Below are 23491 nucleotides of genomic sequence, written 5' to 3'. Positions count from 1 at the left end.
AAATTTTTTGGAATATGCTTCACATCTTAACTGGACAGGTTTCAAACAAAACTCTAACGATTGCAGTTTGAAGCGTGGACAAATCCGAGTAGCCCGCTTATTTCTGTCACTATGATATAAACACGTTGTGAGAGTGTATGGTGCTTATTTGCACAAATAGAGAAGCTGCTTAACATCAAGTAAGGTTATTTGGACTATATGTTGTATTTCATCAAGCTGCTCTGCATTCCATGTTTTCAGGTTATTTTAAACTGTTTATAGGTAAATAACATTCTTTGAAGACCTCTTCAAGCAATCTGTAAATGTCAGGCAAATTGATCAATCTTTCTAAAGACCTTTAATTGCAGGTGTGACCTTATGAATTTTTTTACTGTATAAATATATCATATTTTCATAAGTCACTTCAATGCATGAATACTTTTTGTAAAGTTAAACTTCTGCATTTGAAGTAAAAAAAATTCCCCTATGGTAATTGTTGTAAAAAATGTCTTAATTACTTTTTGTTTGTCCTAGAATTCTAACAGAATCGTGATCTCCATTTAAAACAAAAGAATCGTAATTATCAATTTATCCAGAATCGTGCAGCTCAACCAAAAGTATATTCAAATGTACCAATCTTTTTTGAACTGGTACACAGACAATGTGTTAAACAAAGCTGACTGTATTGCACTCATGAAAAGATGATTCAAATGAAACAAAAAAAAGACAGGAGGGGACAGAGGTCTGTAAATGATAAGGGTAAGTGACTAGCATAGTAAATAGTAGATTATGCATTTAGAAGAAATCTACAAGGTATCTACACAGTTTTTTTTTTTCGAGTAGTCATACAATAGAAAGAGGTAAGACTAGCACCTGTTCAGCCATCATCTGTCTCTGCAGGAACTGTTTTTGCTGCTGACTCAACTGCATCTGCTGCTGCTTCATGTATGCTGCATTACCATGGTTACCCGAAACGCTGTTGCTGCTTGGTTGTGGCGTCATAGTGTTACCAGGAACAGGAGAGGTGGAGGTGTAGGACCCTGGCTCCTGTACAGAAAAAGAGAAAACATGCTTATTTAAACTACCAAAAAACTAACTTCAGCCTCTGTGAAGATCATTTTAACCATATTTACTTTGTTAGTGCATATTACTCATCTATCTAATATCTGTGCAACTGAGTGCAGTTCAGCTCCGTAATCTGAAAAACGAGGGTTAGGGTTAACAAGTTAATCAATAGATGAAAATAGATGAAGGAAGAAACATTTTATTATTATTGTTAAAATAAAAAAGTGAGAAAAATGAAAACGACCAATAGAGGACAGGATCCTTAACCTACTGAACTAAAAAAAATATTTTCAAGAATGGTTTTAGAAGTTCAAATTTGGACCTTAACCAACAGTCCCCATATTCAAGTCCATAATATGGAGAAGAACCCTGGAAAGTAGGCCTGTAGCAACGCGTCGCTACGTCGGCCTCATATTTTTGAGTCGACGCTTCACCACACACGTGGGAGACCAAAACATTGTAGAACGGAGGACGGCATCAGGGCCGGCAGGAAACGACTGAGGTGCCCTTGAGCAAGGCACCTTACCCCTACCTGCTCCCCGGGCGCTGCAGTGATAGCTGCCCACTGCTCCGGGTGTGCGTGTGTTCACTACTCACTGGATGGGTTAAATGCAGAGGTCACATTTCAGGTATGGTTCACCATAACTGACAAATAGGTCACTTTCACTTTTCACACCAGCACAACAGCAATGTTGGAGCATCTGAAACAGAGACACCCCATTGTCACTCGTGAAGGAGACAGTAACAAGTAAGTACTAACGTTGGCTAAATTAATTTTATGTTTGTGTAGTATATTGTGTAGCTTGAGCTCTGCACACTTCGGTGGTGCTAACTAACTATCTTAGCTTGCCGTGCAGTTTTTTCGTGCTAGGTAGCTACTGGTTAGGGTGGCCATTTCCATAACACCAAAAAGGAGGACACTTTGCGGCATTTAGTGAGGCAAGAATAACTGCATCTGGTGTTTTTTTTGTGTCTATTTTGTCTATCATATCTATGGGATGTATGATCCCATATCTATGGGATCATTATACAGTGATTCTGAAATAGCCTACTCTATTCATTGCCAGACAATTTGATCAACAACATATCTTGATGTAGACCTATGTGTGTTTGTTCACAGTATTTGTATTTATTCAAGACACTCCTGTATGACTGGTGACTGCATGATAGACTTGACAAAGCTCTGCAGCGGAGATTTTGTCATCCTGAGGTAATGTTGCCTCTTGAAAATAAGACCTAAGGGAAGACGTACCAGCAGCTCATCGGTTACCTTTATGTTTTTCAGTGCTGGCATGTCGGTCAATGGCCCTTTCCCTTTACTAATAGTGTCCACTTCACAGCGACATAGTGTGCAAAATCCACGGAAAGCATCTCTACTGCTTTTTTATATGACTTCTTGGTCTTTTGTCCATTCCGGATTAAATGATTTCTGACGTTTAGGTATGTTGTTAACGTTATGATGTGACGTAGCCAGTACGTGGACTCCACCTCAATTCGTGGAGGCTTGTTTACGTTTTTAACCAATGATATATCATATATTTATTTGACACCTCTTTCAGCCAATCATTTGTTTGACCGGAGATCTTACGGCGTCAGACGCTATGCTGCTGCGTCCCAATAAAGGTTTTAAAGCGCGTTTTTTAAGGCCGATTCAGCGCAACTCCGAAAAGGAGGACAAATGAGTGTCCGGCTTGAGGCTGCGCCGGACGCCGGACAGGGGGCTAAAAATCCGGACGTATGGCCACCCTACTACTGGTGCCTAGACAGCTGTGTTTAGCTAACATTAGTTTTCATCTAATGTTGGCTTGAATGGAAGCTAGTTTAACAGCTGCAGAACAAAGCTATCTATAGTAGCTGACGTTAGCTAACGTGAAAGTTAGCTACTAACCTAGCACAAACAAACTGCACAGAGAGCTAAGATGTCTGGGTTACTTGGTTAGCCTAGCACCACCAAAGTGCACAGCTGCTAGATAGCCACGTTTGCATTCAAATAAACTAATCATAGCATAGCACTGCAATGAGGTTAAGAGTAGATTTAAAATGCCCCACTGTCATAGCTGTTGTTCTAAATTTGATTGCTTTTGTGTTTTCTAGGATAAAGCAAAGAACCTTGGCGTCCTATCTTGGGAGATGGTCTCATTCGTTTAAAATTTCTTGAAAAGCTTTGTTGGTACTGTTAAGAGTAAACAGGCTGGCCTTTCATTTTGTATAACAGTAAAATTATTTTATTTATTTTGTGTAAAGCAGAATATTTCGTGACGTGCAAAACTGTTGTTTAATAAAGTATATTAAGAATTTTTTGTTATTTATTTGATAAATAAATGTATTTGATATTAATCGAGCAACAGAAAAATTATTGTTCGATTAATTGTCCAATTAGTCGTTAGATTAGTCGACTAATCATTTAAATTAATCGCCTGATTAATCGTATAATAAGTCAAGTCAGCTTTATTTAGATTAAACATTGACTGTAAGCAAAACATATAAGGATATGCAAGTCAAAACACAGGTCAAATATCAGACGGACTATTGATTTCTATATGCAGTGTTAATTAAATAAAACTATAAAATTCTGCACTCTTTGATGCAACAAATACATCAGTTGTTATTGGAAGTGTTCCTGGTTCCGGTTGATTGATCAAACTAGTGCAGCCTAAACCTTCGGAATGTATATATTATTGTCTAGTGTATGCAAGATTAAAAAGATGCGTCTTTAGTCTAAAGTTTAGTTAATAGTGTGTCTGATATTTGACCTGTGTTTTAACTTGCATAACCTTTTATGTTTTGCTTATAGTCAATGTTTTCTTGTACAGCTGCTTTGTAACAATGAAAATTGTAAAAAGCGCTATATAAATAAAGCTAACTTGACTAAGTCTCCACAAGGTTTTTACACACTGTTGCTGGTAGTTTGGCCCACTCCTCCATCTCCTCTAGAGCAGTGATGTTTTGGGGCTGTCGCTGGGCAACACAGATTTTCAACTCCCTAGAAAAACTTTCTATGGGGTAGAGATCTGGAGACTGGCTAGGCCACTCCAGGACCTTGAAATGCTTCTTACGAAACCACTCCTTCGTTGCCAGGGCGGTGTGTTTGGGATCATTGTCATGCTGAAAGACCCAGCCAGACAAACTGCACGTTTCATCTTCAATGCGATTGCTGATAGAAGGAGGTTTTTACTCAAAATCTCACGAAACATGGCCCCATTAATTATTTTCTTTACACAGATGAGTCGTCCTGGTCCCTTTGCAGAAAAACAGCCCCAAAGCATGATGTTTCCACACCCATGCTTCACAGTAGGTATGGTGTTCTTTGGATGCAACTCAGAATTCTTTCAAGTCCAAACACAAAAGTTACATTTTAACCAAAAAGTTATATTTTGGTTTCATCTGACCATATGACATTCTCCCAATCCTCTTCTGGATCATCCAAATGCTCTCTAGCAAACTTCAGACGGGCCCGGACATGTACTGGTTTAAGCAGGGGGACACATCTGGCACTGCAGGATTTGAGACCCTGGCGGAGTAGCCTTTGTTACTTTGGTCCCAGCTCTCTGCAGGTCATTCACTAGGTCCCCCTGTGTGCTTCTGGGATTTTTGCTCAACGTTCTTGTGATCATTTTGACCCCACGGGGTGAGATCTTGCGTGGAGCCCCAGATCGAGGGAGATTATCAGTGGTCTTGTATTTCTTCCATTTTTTTATAATTGCTCCCACATTTGATTTCTTCACACCAAGCTGCTTGCCTATTGCAGATTCACTCTTCTCAGTCTGGTGCAGGTCTACAATTTTGTTTCTGGTGTCCTTTGACAGCTCTTTGGTCTTGGCCATAGTGGAGTTTGAGGTTGTGGACAGGTGTCTTTTATACTGATAATGAGTTCAAACAGGTGCCATTAATACAGGTAACGAGTGGAGGACAGAGGAGCCTCTTAAAGAATAAGTTACAGGTCGGTGAGAGCCAGAAATCTTGCTTTTTTGTAGGTGACCAAATACTTCTTTTCCACCATAATTTGCAAATAATTTCTTCAAGAATCAGACAATGTGATTTTCTGGAATTTTTTCTCATTTCTGTTTCTCATAGTTGAAGTGTACCTATGATGAAAATTACAGGCCTCTCTCATCTTTTTAAGTGGGAGAACTTGCACAATTGGTGGCTGACTAAATACTTTTTTGCCCCACTGTATCTACTATGGCATAGTGTTGGGCGATATTCTCTAAAGTCAGATTGTTCTATCGAACAATCGAACAATAGCTAAAACTTGACTCACTGGGGCCCAGGTCAGGGAGCAGACTGTATGGCTTAACCAACGGTCTGCTTGCCGTCTCACGTTGCAGAACACACATAATACACAACATGCGATAATACTTTCTACCAAACATCATAAAATAGAGACTGTGTCTGTCCCCCGGATTAGTAAACATAAAATAAAGCGTAAACCTCTCAAAGGTAATTTAGTTAACGTTAAACTAACTAAACATGAACATAATACAGATAATCAACTGTTACGACTCGGATTGCTAAATATTAGATCTCTCTCTAATAAAGCACTTTTTGTTAATGATATGATAACAGATCATAAAATAGACATGCTCTGTCTCACAGAAACATGGCTAAAGCCAGATGATTATATTGCGTTAAATGAGTCTGTCCCCCAAGATTATTATTATGAACACGAGCCTCGCCTAAAAGGCAGAGGGAGAGGTGTTGCTGCACTTTACCGTAACTCTTTTAGCATTTCCCAGAAGTCTAATCCTAAATACAATTCTTTTGAAGTCATGGTACTTGATGCATCAATACCTAATACTAAGGACAAAACATCTTTAAAATTTATTCTGGCTATTGTATATAGGCCTCCAGGGCACCACGCAGATTTTATTAAAGAATTTGGTGGGTTCTTATCAGAACTAGTACTGTCTGCAGACAGAGTCCTTGTTGCTGGGGACTTTAACATTCATGTAGATAATGATACAGATGCTTTAGGAATGGCTTTTAAAGACACTCTTAACTCCATGGGCGTTAGTCAACATGTGTCAGGACCTACTCACCTTCGTAATCATACTTTAGATTTAATTTTGTCTTACGGTATAAATGTGGTCGATGTTAAAATCCTTCAGCAGAGCGAAGACATCTCAGATCATTATCTGGTATCATGCTTGCTTCAATACCCAATGGTGGCAAATCAAACTCCAAGTTACAAATATTGTAGAACAATCACTTCGACTACAAAAGGTGCGTTTCTTGATAATTTGCCTGAATTGACTCAAATCTCTAGCATGAGTAATAACGTTGAAGATCTTGACTTTACCATTGAAAATATTAATGCCACCTTCTCGGAAACGCTAGACATAGTTGCTCCCTTGCGCTTAAAGAAGATTTAAAATGACAGACCGACACCGTGGAAAAATGAACACACTCAGGCTCTAAAGAAAGCGGCACGAAAAATGGAGCGCAACTTTAAGAAGACTAAATTAGAGGTATTTCGTACTGCCTGGAAGGATAGTACAAAAAAATACAGGAAAGCCCTAAAAACGTCTCGATCCGCCTACATTTCATCATTAATAGAAGAAAACCAAAATAACCCTAGGTTTTTATTTGATACAGTGGCTAAATTAACCAAAAAATAAATCGTCAGCGACTTCTGATGCTGTATACCAGCATAGCAGTGATGATTTTATGAACTATTTCACAAATAAAATCCAAGATATTCGGGAGAAAATTATAACTATGCAACCAGATGCGAAACCCGCTGAACATATGACTAACTACAGCACCCCTAAGGAGAAATCATGTTTATTTTCTACTATAGATCACGATGAACTATCGAAAATCATTAGATCATCTAAATCGACTACATGCATGCTAGACCCTATACCTACAAATCTTCTGAAAGAGATGCTCCCAGAAATTATAGATCCTCTACTTAGCATTATTAACTCATCTCTGACATTAGGACATGTGCCTAAAGCATATAAGGTGGCTGTTATAAGGCCCCTTGTCAAAAAACCCCATCTGGACCCTGGAGAACTAGTAAACTATAGACCTATTTCGAATCTACCTTTCTTATCTAAAGTTCTGGAAAAAGTAGTCTCAATTCAAATATGCTCCTTCCTCCAAAGGAATGAGATTAATGAAGATTTCCAGTCTGGATTTAGAGCACATCACAGTACAGAGACTGCTCTGATTAGAGTTACAAATGATCTGCTTATGGCGTCTGACCGAGGTTGTATCTCCTTATTGGTGCTGCTAGATCTTAGTGCTGCATTCGACACCATTGACCACAGCATGCTCCTACATAGACTTGAAAATGATGTCGGTATTAAGGAAATAGCTTTGAAATGGCTTAGATCTTATTTATGCGACCGTTTCCAATATGTAAAAATAAACAATGAGGTATCACGCAAATCGCAAGTCCGGTACGGTGTACCACAGGGCTCAGTACTAGGGCCTATGCTCTTCACATTATACATGTTACCCCTAGGAGATATAATAAAGCGACACGGAATAAGCTTTCACTGCTATGCTGATGATACGCAACTTTATATTTCCTCGAAGCCTCACGAAACACAGCAATTCCATCGAATAGTGGAATGCATAGTCGATATAAAAAAGTGGATGAGTAGCAATTTTTTATTACTGAACTCGGACAAAACTGAGGTGTTACTTATCGGACCGAAAACCGCCCTACGTAACAACCAAGAATACTGCTTAACTATTGATGGATGTTCCATAAAACCCTCATCTTTAGCTAAGAATCTTGGCTTTATATTCAATAGTACTCTGTCATTTGAGAACCAGGTCGCCAACACCTGTAAGATTGCGTTTTTCCATCTTAAAAATATATCTAAATTACGTCATATGCTGTCATCATCAGATGCGGAGAAGCTTATACATGCCTTTATGACATCAAGACTAGATTACTGTAATGCACTATTAGGTGGTTGCCCTGCAGGCCTATTACAAAAACTCCAACTGGTCCAAAATGCGGCAGCTCGAGTTCTTACACGTACAAAAAAGTATGAGCATATTAGCCCGGTTCTGTCAACCTTGCACTGGTTACCTATAAAGCATCGCATAAATTTTAAAATCTTGCTTATTACCTATAAAGCCTTGCATGGTTTAGCTCCTCACTACTTGAGAGAACTTCTTACGTATTATAGTCCATCACGTGCACTACGCTCTCAGGCGTCAGGTCAGTTGGTAATACCTAGAATTTTAAAATCAAGTGCAGGCGGCAGATCCTTTTCTTATCTAGCGCCTAAACTTTGGAACAGTCTTCCCTGCAATATCCGGGAGGCGGACACACTCTGTCAGTTTAAATCTAGACTAAAGACGCATCTTTTTAATCTTGCATACACTACATTATCATAATATATGTATTTCAAAGATCTAGGCTGCACTAGTTAGATCAACCGGAACCAGGGACACTTCCAATAACAACTGATGCATTTGTTGCATCAAAGAGTGCAGAACAGTACTCTACTCTCAGCCAGTCTTGTCTCATTGTTCCAAGGTTACAAGAGCGGAGCGGGCAGGGCGCAATCCATTCCTAGACCTGACAAATGCTGGACGAAGGAAGTGACGTCCCTACAAAACTTCAGCCACTATTAGACTATTAATGATAATTTTAAATCTAATTTTTTTTTATTTTTGCCTTGTTGTGCAAGCACTGTTGAGCTTGTGCAGAGGCTGCAGTTTTTGCCAGAGGGGAACTGGAATCCCCTGGTTAGGCCTGGTTTCCCTCCGAGGTTTTTTTTCTCCTCCAATGGAGTTTTGGGTTCCTCGCCACCGTTTGCATACTGTTTTGCACTGTTTTGCCTGGCCGGGGGGGCTGCTAGAATTTGGTAGTCTTATTTAATTAACACTGCATATAGGAATTTATTGTGTGTCTGATATTTGACCTGTGTTTTGAATTCCATAACCTTTATGTTTTACTTATAGTCATTTTTTCTTGTACAGCTGCTCTGTAACAATGAAAATTGTAAAAAGCGCTATATAAATAAAGCTGACTTGACTTGACTATAGCTAGCCTTTGGATCGCTGATACATGATAGTATCGAGGGGCTGGGCAATTTACGCATTTATATATGACAAGCTGGATTATGTGGCAAGAAAATGCTCATGTGTTTCTGCAATTAGCATTCTATCAGAGTGTAAGTTCAGTGCAGTTGGTAACATTGTCTCATCGCACGTTTGAATGCAAGATTCGCCTTCGCTCACCTAAAGTTAAACTTTATTAAAACTAATAAAAGCTTTACAAAGCTGCCTGACTTCAATTTTTTTTTTAAAATGGGCTATGCACAAGCAGATCCCGCACCCCTTCACAAGCACTGAGGGTGAGAGAGCAAGCACCGGACTGGATCGGATGACGAAACTACGGACTGAAAGAAGGTCAAAAGAATGTTTGATTTGTTATGGATGAATTAATTCACAAGGATTTTTTAAATCAAAACTCCCAACTTGCAGAGCGCCGAGTTAACCACACCTAGTTATTTACATATGCAGAATACACGGAATAGATAAATCTCTTATGGTTGACATTTTATTCCACGGTTATGGCATATTCCCTCATTTCGCTACTTACCACCACAACCTTTTAAACGAGATAAAGTAAACTATTGCTGTAAGTCAATATCATTAATCCAAATGCTTCATTGATGCCCGCGTGCACTGTGATTATTTGATTGCCAAACAGGAACAAATCGTGCACTGGTTTTAAGCACTCACGCGCATAGCAATTTCTGTCAGGAAAAGCCTGAGCCACACTCATCACAAGCGCTCTCATGCACGGAAAACTCAAAGCCTGTACATTACAAACTATCTCTTGTGTGAGGAAAAGCCATTGTCAGCTCTCTTGCACGAAGAAATCCGCGTTTGTAGTATAAATTTGCAACATATTTTGGCAAACTGCCAACTATCATCTAAGGAATCAGCTATTGCCGATATGTTGGAGTATCGTCAGTCGGAACAACCCTACTATGGCAAGGGACTGAACACAAGACAGGTTCGTGTTGAAACGGTTACATAAACAGTAATAACAGTAGCGTCAGTTCAGATCCGAAATGGATAATAAAACAAGCAGATGGACCAGGAGACATTTGCAAGCAGGACTTCGAGGACATGTTTTTAGAGGTGTGACACACTATATCAGTTTATTACACAGAACAGCTTTGACAGCAGATGTTAAAGTCATGGATGGAATTGGTGACCATCGTTGTGTAAGGATGACCGGAAAGAAAGCTGTAGTTTGTTTCAGCCGTTTGCTGTAGTCCTTGAAAAGCTATTTTTATTAAAGAGAATATCTCCCTTTGCAGTTATATTTAAGTTTTGTAACTTTGTAGATGTATCTTTATAGCCAAACAGCAACATTATACACTATATTCATTTTAAAAACGGATTTGCAAAATAGGAGCCCTTTAAATTGAAATATTCATTTCTTCTTCAAGCCTGATGCTTGCTTGTGTGTGACCAACTTTATATATGCCATCTTAATTTTCAGTTTTTCAGTTGACTAATACTTAGCAGAATGTTTATGTGCAAAGGAAGGGTGGTCTTACCGGGGGGTGTTGAATGTGTGCTGGTAGAAAGTTTATGCCCAGTGGCCTCTGCTTCTGCATCTGTTGATGTCGCAAAAGGTTAAGGATTGCCTGGTTTGGTTTGTTCTGGTTCTGGGTGGTGGGAGGGCCCTTAGAGGCCCCTGGTACTCCAGCCTCATAGTGGGACAAAGGTTTTGTGTTACTGTAGTTCAACATCGCTGCTTGTCCCCCTGGGTTGGGCTGGTGGTTTAGGGGACCTATAGGAGCTGCCGGATGGCTAAGTATGTTTCCACGTCCAGCAGACTGCATGTACCCTGCAGAAGTCCCTGGCTTGGAAGAGCCCTTATTGGGATGCTGTCCTGGCATGAGAATGTTTTTGGGGTTGGGGAGGTCTTTAGGGTACAAGGAAGGGCTAGTGGGCGTCTCAAGCCGGAAAGTCCCACCCAGTTGACTTTGGGTAGGTGTGTTTTGGGGCCAAGATGAAGAATGGTTGGGCTGCTGGAGGAATTTTGTTGCTTGCTGCTGTTTTTGAATCACATGCTGTGGCTGGCTTTGAAATATCTGCGTTCTTTGATGTTCACGCGCTGCTAACTGCTGCAGCTGTTGTGCAGGGGACATGTCTTTGGGTGGCCCGGGCAAAAGGTGATTCTGGAGAGGTCTGGTGGGCTGAATAGTAGGCTGTTTTGGATGTTGCGGCACAGGCAGGGCTGGGGATGTGGGCGGAGCTGTTACGGGGGAGTTGGTCTGCAACAAAGGTCCAGACGAGGTGGGTCTCACCAGAGGCGAACCACTGCAAGAGTCCTGATCAAAGGCAGAGATAGCCGAGGCAGGAGGAAATTCAGTCTTCACACTGGCCAGATCTGGAGGTATCAAGCCCAGGGATGTACCGGTGGACAGGACCTCCGGGTCTTTGCGATCTCCAAAACCATCACTGAAGAGCTCCTGAATGTCCTCATAGGGTACGGAGCGATTGAACTCCTCCATAATCTCAGTCCAGTCCTGATCATTGAGGTTAAGGTCAGGGAACAGGTTGTTGCTGCCATTTGCACCTTCAGAATGCATTATGCAGGGCAAGATATCATCTACTGGCTCCTGCTTCATCTCTTTGAGATGAAAATCCGACTCTGGGCCACATGACATACCACTGTCGGTAATGGCCACGCCATTGGGCACAACAGCAGCTACCCTATGGTTGTCATTGGGCACTATGGAGTCAGTACTTGTGCCATGTTTGGTTTCTATGGGTGACAGAGGTGGCACCATGCCATTCTTAACACCTCCTCGTGCATCCTCAACACAGGCATTTTTGGAGGGTGGGTATCCATCGCCGAAACCATGCTCATGGCCAAGAGGAGAACCAGCATTCTCCAATTTCCTCTTGACAGTCTCCTGCAACTACACAGAAAAAAATATGCATTACACAATAATTTTCCGTAAAGTTAGAACATGCTGTAGTATCTAGATATCTTACTATAGTTAATGAGTAAATGGTATAGTATACTGTAGTATGTTCATGTAATCAAAAATATTACTATTGTATTGTTAAAAACAGAAATCAGAATCCCAAAAAAATCTACTGAAAAAAACGGAATTTGGAAAATATAAAAAAAATCATTTGGACCCTTTTATGGATACTTTACTCTGTGTAATAGAACACCTTTTTTCCCAATCTATCGTGCATTTAAAAAAAATCATTATTAATAAACTTTACTATCATAAAAATAACCTGAGGCAGCTTGAAAGACAGTGACACAAAAGACACTTTTAAAATAGAGAACATTATGTGATGACATTACATTATTAGCGGCTCTAACATGAACCAGTCCTAGCGCACCTCCGTGTGTGTATCTGCCTGTGCTGTGCACGTCAAAATAAAATCATGTTCTTTATATTTCTTTGGTTGTTGGCAGTAAAAGGAAATCACTCGTGTCATTCAATATGATTTTATTATGCAGATACCTAATATGCTATTCATGATTAGGTAGTATTCGATAAAAAATCTTGTTATATGATGTAAAATAAGTTTAAATAAAGAACATTTTGAAAAAGACAACTTTCTCACAAATTTAAAGGTTTACAAACAACTAGTTATGTTCTTCCTTAAGACCAAATTGTCCAACCAAATATGATGCATAGTTAGTTACAAGCTAGCTAGTGGTTACTAAGCCTCTAGTGTTGACTTTACATTTACATTTAAGAAAGAACTTTCAAATGGCTGGTGCAACCCTACCCTGGATACTATTGAGAGCACCTGAAGACGTTCAAGAAACCTCTGCGTATCAGAATGATTTGCTATAAATAAGCAAAGTAAGGTCACAAAGCTCTGAACTTTGGTAGTACCCAGGATATCACACTAAAAACATTTTACTCCTAAACTCTCAAAGTTTAAATCTATATTAAAACACAACTAATTATTCAAGCATTCACATAACACATCTTGAAACCTTGTTCTCTAGTAATGAAATAGTAAAAAATGCACATGATCATCGTTGCTTTAGGGATGCAGGCCCGATACCAAGCTCATGTACTCGTACTCGTAAAAATTCCCCGATACCAAAGACCGATACCTCACGTGACGTAATTGACAGAACGTTCCAGTGGACACAGAGACACCTGCCGTAGCAGACACAATGTCATAGAGTGTTCACACCTAAATCGCGCTATTCGTGTGTAGTTCATTCGGCGTGGAATTCGCGAGTGAAATTCTCGTCATGGGAGGGGCTTCTGGCAGGCGGCTCCAGTCTTGTTGCGAAATGGCGGAAATGGATTTTGTTGAGCAGGTAGCTGCGCATTATGTGCTATGGAAGGCTGAAGATAGACGTAGACTCGTTCGGCACCGTGTCTGGGTCCATCAAATCCTTCAGAGGCGCAGTCCTTCATTGTTGTTTCAGATTTCTGCCTCCGCTCCTGTTTGTTTAACGCGGCACAAATTTTCACCAAAGTTCTGATTTTTCAACTCGCGCAAATAACGCGAACGCTCAATTCGCGCCGCCTCATTCGCGTGAATCGCACCGCAAGTAGGTCTATCGCGTCTTTGCATTGACTTAACAGGTAAATCACTCTCTCTTAACGCTTCATTCACGCTTAGCAGTGTGGAAATATTTCAAAATCAATGATGACGACCCACGCATGGCAATCTGCATGCTTATATCCTTGGTTTTGCCCTTTGGAGGTTATTGGACACTGTGAATTTTGGGCTTTGAAAATTTTTGATAAGCACATAAGATTTATTTATTTTTTCATAATATGAGTTGAAGTTGTTAAAAATAAAGATGCTGATATGTTCATTAGTCTCATTGAGTTGTTCTTAGAAAATTGCCACAAACAAAACAAAACTGTACAACAGGCGTCGGTATCGGTATCGGCGAGTACCAGGGAAAAAGTATCGGCACTCATACTCGATCCTTAAAAAGTGGTATCGGTGCATCCCTAGTTTGCTTGAAATAAAGTAAACAGCAGCTATGCCAAGCCTTCTCCTTTTGCTTTCCTGTTTCTCTCTCGGAGCACATCCTTAAGTAACTAGATATTACATTAGCTCCAGTTCGTATACTATATCACTTTTGAAGACTTCCGATGACACCAACACTCACAAAGACTTCAGATTAGGGCTGTGCAATATGGAAAAAATAATCACATTGCGATTTTTATAAGTAATATTGCAATTGCGATTTTATTTGCGATTTTGGTAATTGTTTTACTTTTTCAAGCATGTAACATTCTAAATGTACCAGAAGTGCATAACAAAACATTCCACAGTGGAATAACATAGTATTAACAGTAATACAACTTTAAATAAATGTCTTTAAAACAGACAACATAAAATAAATTCTGGTTAACTTACCTAAATTCCTAAAATAAACTAAAGTGTGATCTTCTGGAAAGAATGTTGTTTGCAAGCATCGACTTTCCATTTCAAAGTTGTCATTAATATAATGCACCGTTAAGCTCATATACGGTTCCATCGTTCTGCTGGACCATATATCGGTGGTATTGGCATGTTTACCTGCTGAAGTTCGCATTCAACGTCTGCCTTACATTTCTCATACACAATGGCGTTTCTACATTGAATTGCACCCCTGGCGAGAACATCTTTAAGTGCCCCAACCCCCCCCCCATTTGTGTGTTTTATTTTTATTTAAGACAAACCGTCATATTGTTTTATAACAACATAGGTGAAAGAGAAAATTATATTCCTCAATTGCACAAATCAGTTTTTTTTGTCCACCTGATGGCTTTGACCTTTTCCTGTCCATCTCTGTTTATTTGGCACTCGACAATCAACAGATTTCCCTCACGCCCCACAACACTGTCACTCAGGAAACGAGTCACGGCCATAATCGTTTTGTATTACTTATTTTTTATTAGCCATTTCACACAATTCAGAAAAACTAAAATGTGCAGGAACTATAGGCCTGTATTCATTGCATTATAGATAAAATGTGCGATATTTGGAAGAAAGTCGAGGTGGTGTGTGACTGACTTTAGCCCACTAATTGAATTCGCATCATGGGAGGGGCTTCTGCCGCTCGCTAAATCATAATAATTTCTTCCAAATAACGCACATCTTCGGCGAATACCTGACAGACAAATAAAAATAAAAAAATGTTCTCTCAACAGGTAGTGGTCTAGCTTTTGTTGAAACTAGTAACTTTGTATTGCTCTTTGTATGACATAGGCTATCGCTTATTGCTCCCCGAACTCTTTGTAAGTCGCTTTGGATAAAAGCGTCTGCTAAATGACTAAATGTAAATGTAAATAATCACGGCACTACTAGAGCAAGCTCCTGATTAGCAAATGTTCAGATTTTTCAACTCATTCGCGCGAATCGCACCGCTCGTAGGTCATCGCGTCTTTGCATTGACTTAACATGTAAATCATTCGCGTTAGGTTTGAACACCTAGAGGTGAACTATCCCCTGCTCGCCCCTTTACCCTTCACACACACGGCACCTTCTCAGCATGCAGGGGCGCCAATTTGCCAATTCCCCACACAACGAATGAATGATAGATAATAGAAAACCGCTATAGGGAACCGGACCAGGATTATTTTGTTCCTCTCTTCCCTCTCTCGCCTGTGAACCTCCTTGTGCTTCCGTCTCCTTTTCACTCTTCTTGGTTTCGTAACAATTTTTTAACTGCATTTCTACAGTGAAAACGCCATAATTTACAGCAATCAAATATAGCCACCTAATTGGTGGTAGCATGTTCCACATACGTATAACATTTACATTCAAAGAGTGTGTCATTCTCACTGAATTTATTTACTTTATCAGGTTACTTTAACACGTTTGTAACTTTATTAGGATTTTTTTGCAGTTGTACTTGTAAATTTGAGACACAAGACATGGTTGGTTATTGCCACTGTTGCACCATGTGAGTATAAAGAAATACAGAAACTTTATTTACATTTTAAACTTGTAATTGATTTTAATTATTATTGTGTAATTGTTTGTGTGTGATGCATTTCAGCACAGTCACTGAACACAACTTAAACAACATAATCTGCAATTTTACAGAAGAAAATAATGTATAATAATAATATATATAAATGTATATATATATATATTATCGTCATTGGTATTATCGTTATCGCAATAAATACCTGAAATTATCGGGATACATAATTTAGGCAATATCACCCATTCCTAATAGGAAGCACCTCGCAATTACCCAGAACAGCCTACAAAGCAACACTTTAACAACTACAGAGAGTTGTAGGAGACCTAAACTGCTTAAAAAGAGCTCAGCATCCACTAAGAACACATATCAACTTAACTGTCTATCCGTCAATACAGGGTTTATAATAGGGACGTTCCTATACCCTTTTCCCTTCCCGATACTGATTCCGATACCTGTGCTGAGGGTATCGGCCAATACCTGAGCTCAGGGTATTGGCCAATACAGAGTACTGAGCTGAAACCTAGGTGTACATCTGTATATACTGCTAGCCCTGTATGAATTATTTTGTGGTTTGCTTCAGATTTAGCCTTTGAAAACATGAACAAATATATACAGTGAACAGGAGACTTTTTTATTATCTGAACATACATAGGTCTCTGCGTGTGCACAATTATTAGGCAAGTTGTATTTTTGAGGATTACTTTTGTTATTGTACAACTACAGTGCTCTTGGTCAATCCAAAATGTTAACAAACCCTCAAACCTGAACATTTAAGTAGTAAAAGTGAAGTTTTGGCTTTCTTAAGAGAATATCTATATGTACACCATTATTAGGCAACTATTAGTGTGCAGAATTATTATGCAACTTAAGTGAGACATGAAAATCTTTGTTTTTCATTGTTTATTTTCACCTGTTAAAGTGAGAATAATAAACAAACTCAATTTACAAATAAACATTTCAGAAAATTCCACAAAAAACACAAATACACATCACCTGATATGCATTAAATCCAATATGCATTCAAGTTTATACAGCTTGGAGTTTGAAATTATGGATAAAATGATGATATGGTCAAAATAATCACTTGCCTAATAATTGTGCACACAGTGTAATAGCGATTCTTTGACAGACATTGCGATTTGATTTGCAATTCTATTTTTCTAAGTCAAGTTTCAGCTCAAAATTGTCAATAGTGTGAAGCATAAAACAATAAAAACCAGTACAGAATTCAGAATTGTTTCCATTAAACCTTTTACAAAATTCCTTTTGTGGTGCGTTTTGGGCATTATTCAAATAGGAATTACTGTTTTTCTATTGGTTCCCAGCTGCTAGATTACATCACATCAGTAGAATCCAAATACCAATGCAGTGAAGGCCTACACCATTATAGTTTCCAATTAAAACAAATACAACTCCCAATATAGTACAACTCCAATTGCTTCCATTGTTCACCTCAATTGTAAGTTGCTTTGGATAAAAGTGTCTGCTAAATGACTAAATGTAAATAACCCTTAAATCCATAAAGATTCCAATTATGTTAGTGAATTATTAAAAAAGTACATAGGTTACATAGGCTGATTTATTTGTATTCTGGATTTTAAAAACAAGTAGAAATGTGCTAATGGTTAATTTATTTCATGTGAAATGAACAAAACGGTTAAAAGAATTTTAATTAGTTTGAAACACAGAGCCAGTCATGATTTGACACAGTGCGTCAAGCCTCGTCCATATTGCCAAATGCGCTTGTGGAGACTTGCGGCGCGGAGCCGGACTTGAGTATAAACGAGCATTACGAAACAGGCTGTGTGTGCACATCAAGTTTAAACAGCTCTTCCACAAAACGCGGGGCAGATAATCACAAGTGTGATACTGGCTTTGTGTGCGGTCTTCTGAATTGGAATTTTCTTTAGTATTTATTTGCCTAATATGATCTATCTTATTCTGCAGTAGTCATGGGACGATAACCGGTTTCACGGTTTACCGCGGTTTAATATTCTCGCGGTTTCAAAACCACTAAAAATGTCCGCTATACCGTCTCTGCGGTATGCGCAGTTTTTCTCGTCGTCATAGGCGAAAAGTATGTTAAAGGAATCCCTCAGGTTGTGTGCGAATGTAACGAGTCACATGACCCCTCCCTCTCCGGTTGGTACACGCAGTCAGAGGGAGTGAGTCACGTGTATGGAGGATGGCCGAAGGAGGTGAATCTTTGGAACTTTTTCCCCCGTCAAAAAAGACAAAGTCTGCCGTGTGAGAATTTTTTGGGTACCGAAAAATTTCAGACGGCAGCGGCTTGGAGGAGGAAGGACATCCAACTTGTAATTTATTTTTAAAAAGAGTGGCTGCTCGGGGAGGCAATACGTCAAATATGATAGCCCATCTACGGGAGCACCACCCATCACTCTTCGCTAAATTCAAGGCAATGCTGTCTTTAAATAAACATTTGCAACCATCTAAGAGAGTTTGCGTGTTTAGCACTGTTAAAATAAATACTATTCTGCTTTCTACCCCAAGCAAATGTAACGGAGGCCAGCTAGTGAAGAGCTGTGCAGTGTGTAAAACCTCACTCCCCGAACAACAGAGACGCCGCTGCGGTCTTTAGCCTCCTCGTTAGAGCGCCCATCTCCCATGCGGCATTGTAATGCCATCATAGAAACCCGAGTGGGACCGGTTACACAAACATCGCTAATCAACTAGCCAAAAAATCTTCCCTCACATTACTTCACAGAGCGGGGACGAGTCTAATAAATCAATTTAGCTGATATCCCGTTCACGTTTATACTTTTAAGGCTCCCGTAATTTGTGTAACGTTACATCTGTTAACAGTAACGAAATTTAAAAACGCAAACTGCTGGTAATGTACAGAAAGTGTGTATGCAACACACTAGCAATCTCGCACTCTTTCTCTCGTACTGTGTGTTTATGGCTATATGTGTGTGTGCGCATCAACACTGAAATAACAATAATGGATTTCAGAGCATTATTGTGATGACAAATTTAATTTAGAAGATCTCACATATTCATTGAAATTATTTAACCTGACATGTTTACTGTTCCAAAATGTTGTATAGGTTTCTTCAAAATAAAATGTATTATGTTCAGTGGAAAAGTTGTTTTTATTAAAAAAATTACACATTTAAGAGATGTTATAGTAATACCGTGAAACCATCAAACCGTGATAGATTTGTGCAAGGTTATCATACCGTCAAAATCTCATACCGGCCCATCCCTATTCTGCAAGCGCCATAATCTCTCTCTCTCGCGACGTGGTTTACGCAGTTGGCTAGGGTAGTGCTGGTTGGGCATAATGGAGGTCACTCAATTGGTTAGCAAGAATGCCAATCAAAGCGAGTGTAACGAGCAAGGGCGGGACGAGAGCACTGAGGGAACGGCCGAGGCCAATGACGCAAATGATAATGAGGAGCTCCGGGACCATAAAAGGACGAGCGACAGGAGTGTACGATGAGAAAGGACCAGGCATGGACTTTATGTAATGTGTTTGTGTGGCCGACAGTCGACCGTGAGGGAGCTGCCATCCTTTTACTTTAATTTTGTTTGTTTGTATATTATTTTAAAAGTTGTTTTATGTATGCCGGTTCCCGCCTCCTTCCTTTCTTTTATTGAACCATGTTACAGCGGGCTTGGAACGGACGTGTTTCATATTTTTCACATCGCGTCCACATCGCAGCCTCTTGCGATTAGCAAATTGCAACGTCTCACATTGTGATTGCCATTCGATTTTGATTAATCGTTCAGCCCTATTTGAATTTAATTCTGTGCCATGTTTTGTACAGCAGTCATAAACAAAGAAACAACTATACAGCCTGCATTTCCTTTCCCCCCTCCACTGTAAAACGCGATCTCGCTCTCCAGCCTCTGGACGTGTACACTATTAAAGAGGTTCCAGATAAACAATGACGCTCAAAACTTCTCCGTCATAAATAAAATGTATTATTATTATTATTAACATGAGAAGACGCGTTGTTGCAGCCGACGACATATTTTTGTACTGTGGTGGACACCGTCGTGTTTGGACAGAAATTTTCGTTGCAAATCTATAATACAACGCTAGTGGCCGCTGTAAATCATAAACTGCGTCTTTAAAGCCTTCAATTCTCGTGCAATTTGGGTTCTTTTTCAATACCATATTTATCGTTTTATGCCTAATATTTTTATATTTAATTTGATATGTATTTTTATTTATTTTTATTTATTGACAGACTGATATAGAAAACGCGTTCTCCATAGATCGCTTTCATTTCGAAATACAAAAATACGCGTACACATTTACAGTAAAGCGCAGTACATGCGCGCATAACAAAACAGCGGGAGGTCTAGTTTGACCGTTGTTTTCGAAGTGGCGGCTGACTCTAAATCCAGACGTAATTTCCGGTTTTGTGGCGAGAAACATCCCGAATCCGAGATGTCTTGAACGCTGCTAAATGCAACCATCATGCACCTCAGATGAATACTACACTTGCTTAAAGTTACTGCTCTTGCTACACAGTTTATCTACATTTAAATGCATTAAACACTGTACTTAAAAAAACAGCAAAGTTGCTTTCTAAATAAAACCTAAATGAGCTATCACGTAGTACCGCTTTTATACAAAGTTCCTCAAATAACACTCACGTGCAGTTCATAACACATCATCACCAGTTCCTATGCAGCCAAACATTGTTCAGACACTCACCGCGATCAGCGTGCTGTTTCTGCTCTGCTCCCCGGGCGTCCCGTTCCCACCATCCGCCAGCTCCGCGCCTCCGCCGCCCGTCCCTCTCTGCGGCACTGGGTCCGTGCTCGCCACCGACGGCTGTCTGTGCTTGTTCTTGTGTTTGGCCTTGGTCTGCTGGCAGCGCTGATGCATCGCGAAGGTCTGCTGTCTGTCCATTTCCAGCCGCTCCATCGCTGTTTTCTCATAGCGGTTCTCACAGTTGCTGTGATGTCGCCGAATAAGTTCGATCCGCCGCCGGAGCCGCTCCACCACGGCGCTGTGCCCCGGCACCACAAAATCCGCCATCATCCAGAACAACAGCGTGTTTAAAAACAGACTCGAGTGTCGACTACGACCCGGTGGAGCTGCTTTAGTGTGTTAAGAGTGTCTTTACAAAACATACTCAGCTGCCTCCATTTTCCCACTACATCAGCATCCTCACTAAAAAACCACAAGCATATTAATTCAGATCTGTACACTTGTGTTCAGAGACATAACAACTCTAGTAAAAGTTTCTTTGACACGAATATAGACAAAAAACAAATCATTTTTAACGGTCTAGAAAATATTTGAGCTTAGTCTCAATGGTCTTTCATGAAAACGTAACTTACGTTGCTATTACAAATATTTAAATTAAGCTTATTTAAGGCATCTAGTTTAACAAACTGCGATTTCTTCACTTAACGTAAAATGTTACCAATCTAAGTTCGCGCAGACTTCTACTCCATTTAAACTTTGGGGGAAAAAATACAAAAACTTGCGAGACGTTAAAGTGTTTTTCAGATTTTAAAACGATAGAATCTGTACGCATTACATACATTCAGCGCAAAAATACGCATTTCTAAAGTTGACGGTAAGTTTTCGTAATAAAAGTAACTTTTAAAGTAGCAGTGCGGCTAACTGCTGATCCTCACAGTTAACGTTACATTGGAGCTACGGATTTAGCCTAGCTTGACTGCTAACCAATCTTTAAACAAAGCATTATGAACTAAATTTTCATTCAAAGTGTTAAGCTAACCCCACGCGACTTCCATACCTGCGTTTAACATGACACGAAAGCAAAACAGCAATTTTAAAAATAAACTCTGCCCCAGTGCGCTGTCTCTATTGTTGTCCAGTGTTCATGCAGTTGTTGAACGACTGGACGCCATCTTACAACTATTTTCCATTTGTTGTCTGTTTTTTCACGCGCTCTGACTGACAGCTCAGTCGGGCAATCACAAACTTATATATATATTTATTATTAGCCCTAATAATGTACTATAGCTCTAACACATTTTGACAATAGGATTAATTGAGGAAGACTAAGGGTTTCCCTCAATTATATTTTAATTTAATGTAGGCTAAGTACATACATTTTTTTATTTTAATTTGGGGGGATTTTTTGTCATTTCCATTTCTCTCAAAGTTGATTCTTAGTACTGTGATGTATTGTTGGTATGTTAATGATAAATAGTTTTAGAGTCTTTGTACAGCTTTTTTATATTTACATATGATATTCATTTCTTAAACTAAACATAAGGGCTCAATTTTACTCTATCCGTTAAAGTGTATCCACATACACAATGATCACACAGTGCATTAAAGTCACTATAAAATCAAATGTGTGTAAGTGTTTACACAATGTTTCAATGATTATTATTAATGTTCACACCATTACCTTTTAAAAATTAATTTGCACTCGTAATTTTTAATCAAAAAAGTAAAAGTCACCATGAAACGGAAGTGATTGACTTCTTTTCCTCATCGTGAGGTTTATCTAAGTGAAATGGCTTCTGAAATAAAAAATGTAGGGTGGGGCTTTTTTTTCTTTCTGTTTTTGATTGGTTTGTTGTAAGTTGGGCTTGGAGGGGAGGGCTAAAATGCTTGGCCATCGGACAGCCAGTAGTCCTACCTCTTTTTCGTTGCTGACGTTGTTGTTGAGAGGGGGAGCTTAATGTGACTTTCATGGTGACTTTAAAAACACAAGTCTCTTTCTTCAATTCAGTTTATTTTAGTTTGTAACACGATGGATTATTATATTAAACACCCCACCCTTTAGGCAGGGGCCCAACTGCACATTTTCTGAAGGAGTATGCAAGATTAGTTTTGAGCTGAAAAATCAGCTCCCAATGAAAAATTCTTTATTGTTACCTCTCCAATAAAAGCAGGTCAATAACATATTAATTAATTAAATTATATCTGGATACGGTAATTTACACAATTTACCTAAGTGTGTTCATACATAAAATATATAAAAATATTGCGAGAGTGATTGAGAACCCTTCTAAAGAAAAGCTCTCAGAATTTTGACATTATACTTCGATGATTTATATTAAGTCATTTAGCAGACGCTTTTAATCAAAGCGACTTAAAAAGAGTTCGGGGAGCAATAAGCGATATGTCATAAAAGAGCAATAGTACATTAGTTGCTACAAAGTTACTAGTTTCAACAAAAGCTAGACCACTACCTGTTGAGAGAAGATGGTTAGTGTACTTTTTTTTATTTGTCTGTGAAGTAGTCACAGAAGAGGTGTGTTTTAAGTAGTTTTTTGAAGGTTGAGAGAGATGTGGTTGACCGGACCGCGTTAGGAAGAAATCAGTTGCATTATGTCAAAAAACGGCTCAGAAACAAGCTAGTTGTGTCTCATTTCGAAGGCTGCATCCTCCAGAGGTTGCATTTTTCGGCCTGATATGTCATTGAGGTTTATAATTTAAGATTTTATTTCGCTAACCGTTACATTTCAGGGTAAGAATGAAACTACATCACGTCTTTTGAGGAACAAATTTTATTTTATTTGAATTTTTTAGCCTTGAATGGATCGGAACAA

The 23491-nt window shown here is 39.3% G+C and overlaps 1 protein-coding gene across 2 annotated transcripts in view; it reads right to left on the bottom strand.

Moving 5' to 3' along the window:
- The window catches only part of maml1 (mastermind-like transcriptional coactivator 1), a 37474-nt gene extending 15591 nt beyond the window's left edge, over window positions 1–21883 (bottom strand). Inside the window, exons 1-4 of one of the 2 annotated variants that reach the window (XM_079479853.1) lie at window positions 21718–21883; window positions 20661–21122; window positions 10593–11966; window positions 853–1026 (exon numbers count right to left, since the gene is read on the bottom strand). In XM_079479853.1, coding sequence (XP_079335979.1) covers window positions 853–1026; window positions 10593–11966; window positions 20661–20990 — 1878 coding nt within the window. In that variant the 5' untranslated portion in view covers window positions 20991–21122; window positions 21718–21883. Of the gene's footprint in view, window positions 1–852; window positions 1027–10592; window positions 11967–20660 lie in introns of both variants that reach the window. The other variant, XM_079479852.1, reaches the window with a different exon arrangement.
- Window positions 21884–23491: the final 1608 nt, after the last annotated feature.

This window comes from Barbatula barbatula, assembly GCF_947034865.1.
Source record: "Barbatula barbatula genome assembly, chromosome: 18".
Lineage (NCBI taxonomy): Eukaryota > Metazoa > Chordata > Actinopteri > Cypriniformes > Nemacheilidae > Barbatula > Barbatula barbatula.
The sequence above is the reverse complement of the archived record's forward strand: the minus strand, read 5'-3'. Positions and strand labels throughout refer to the sequence as shown.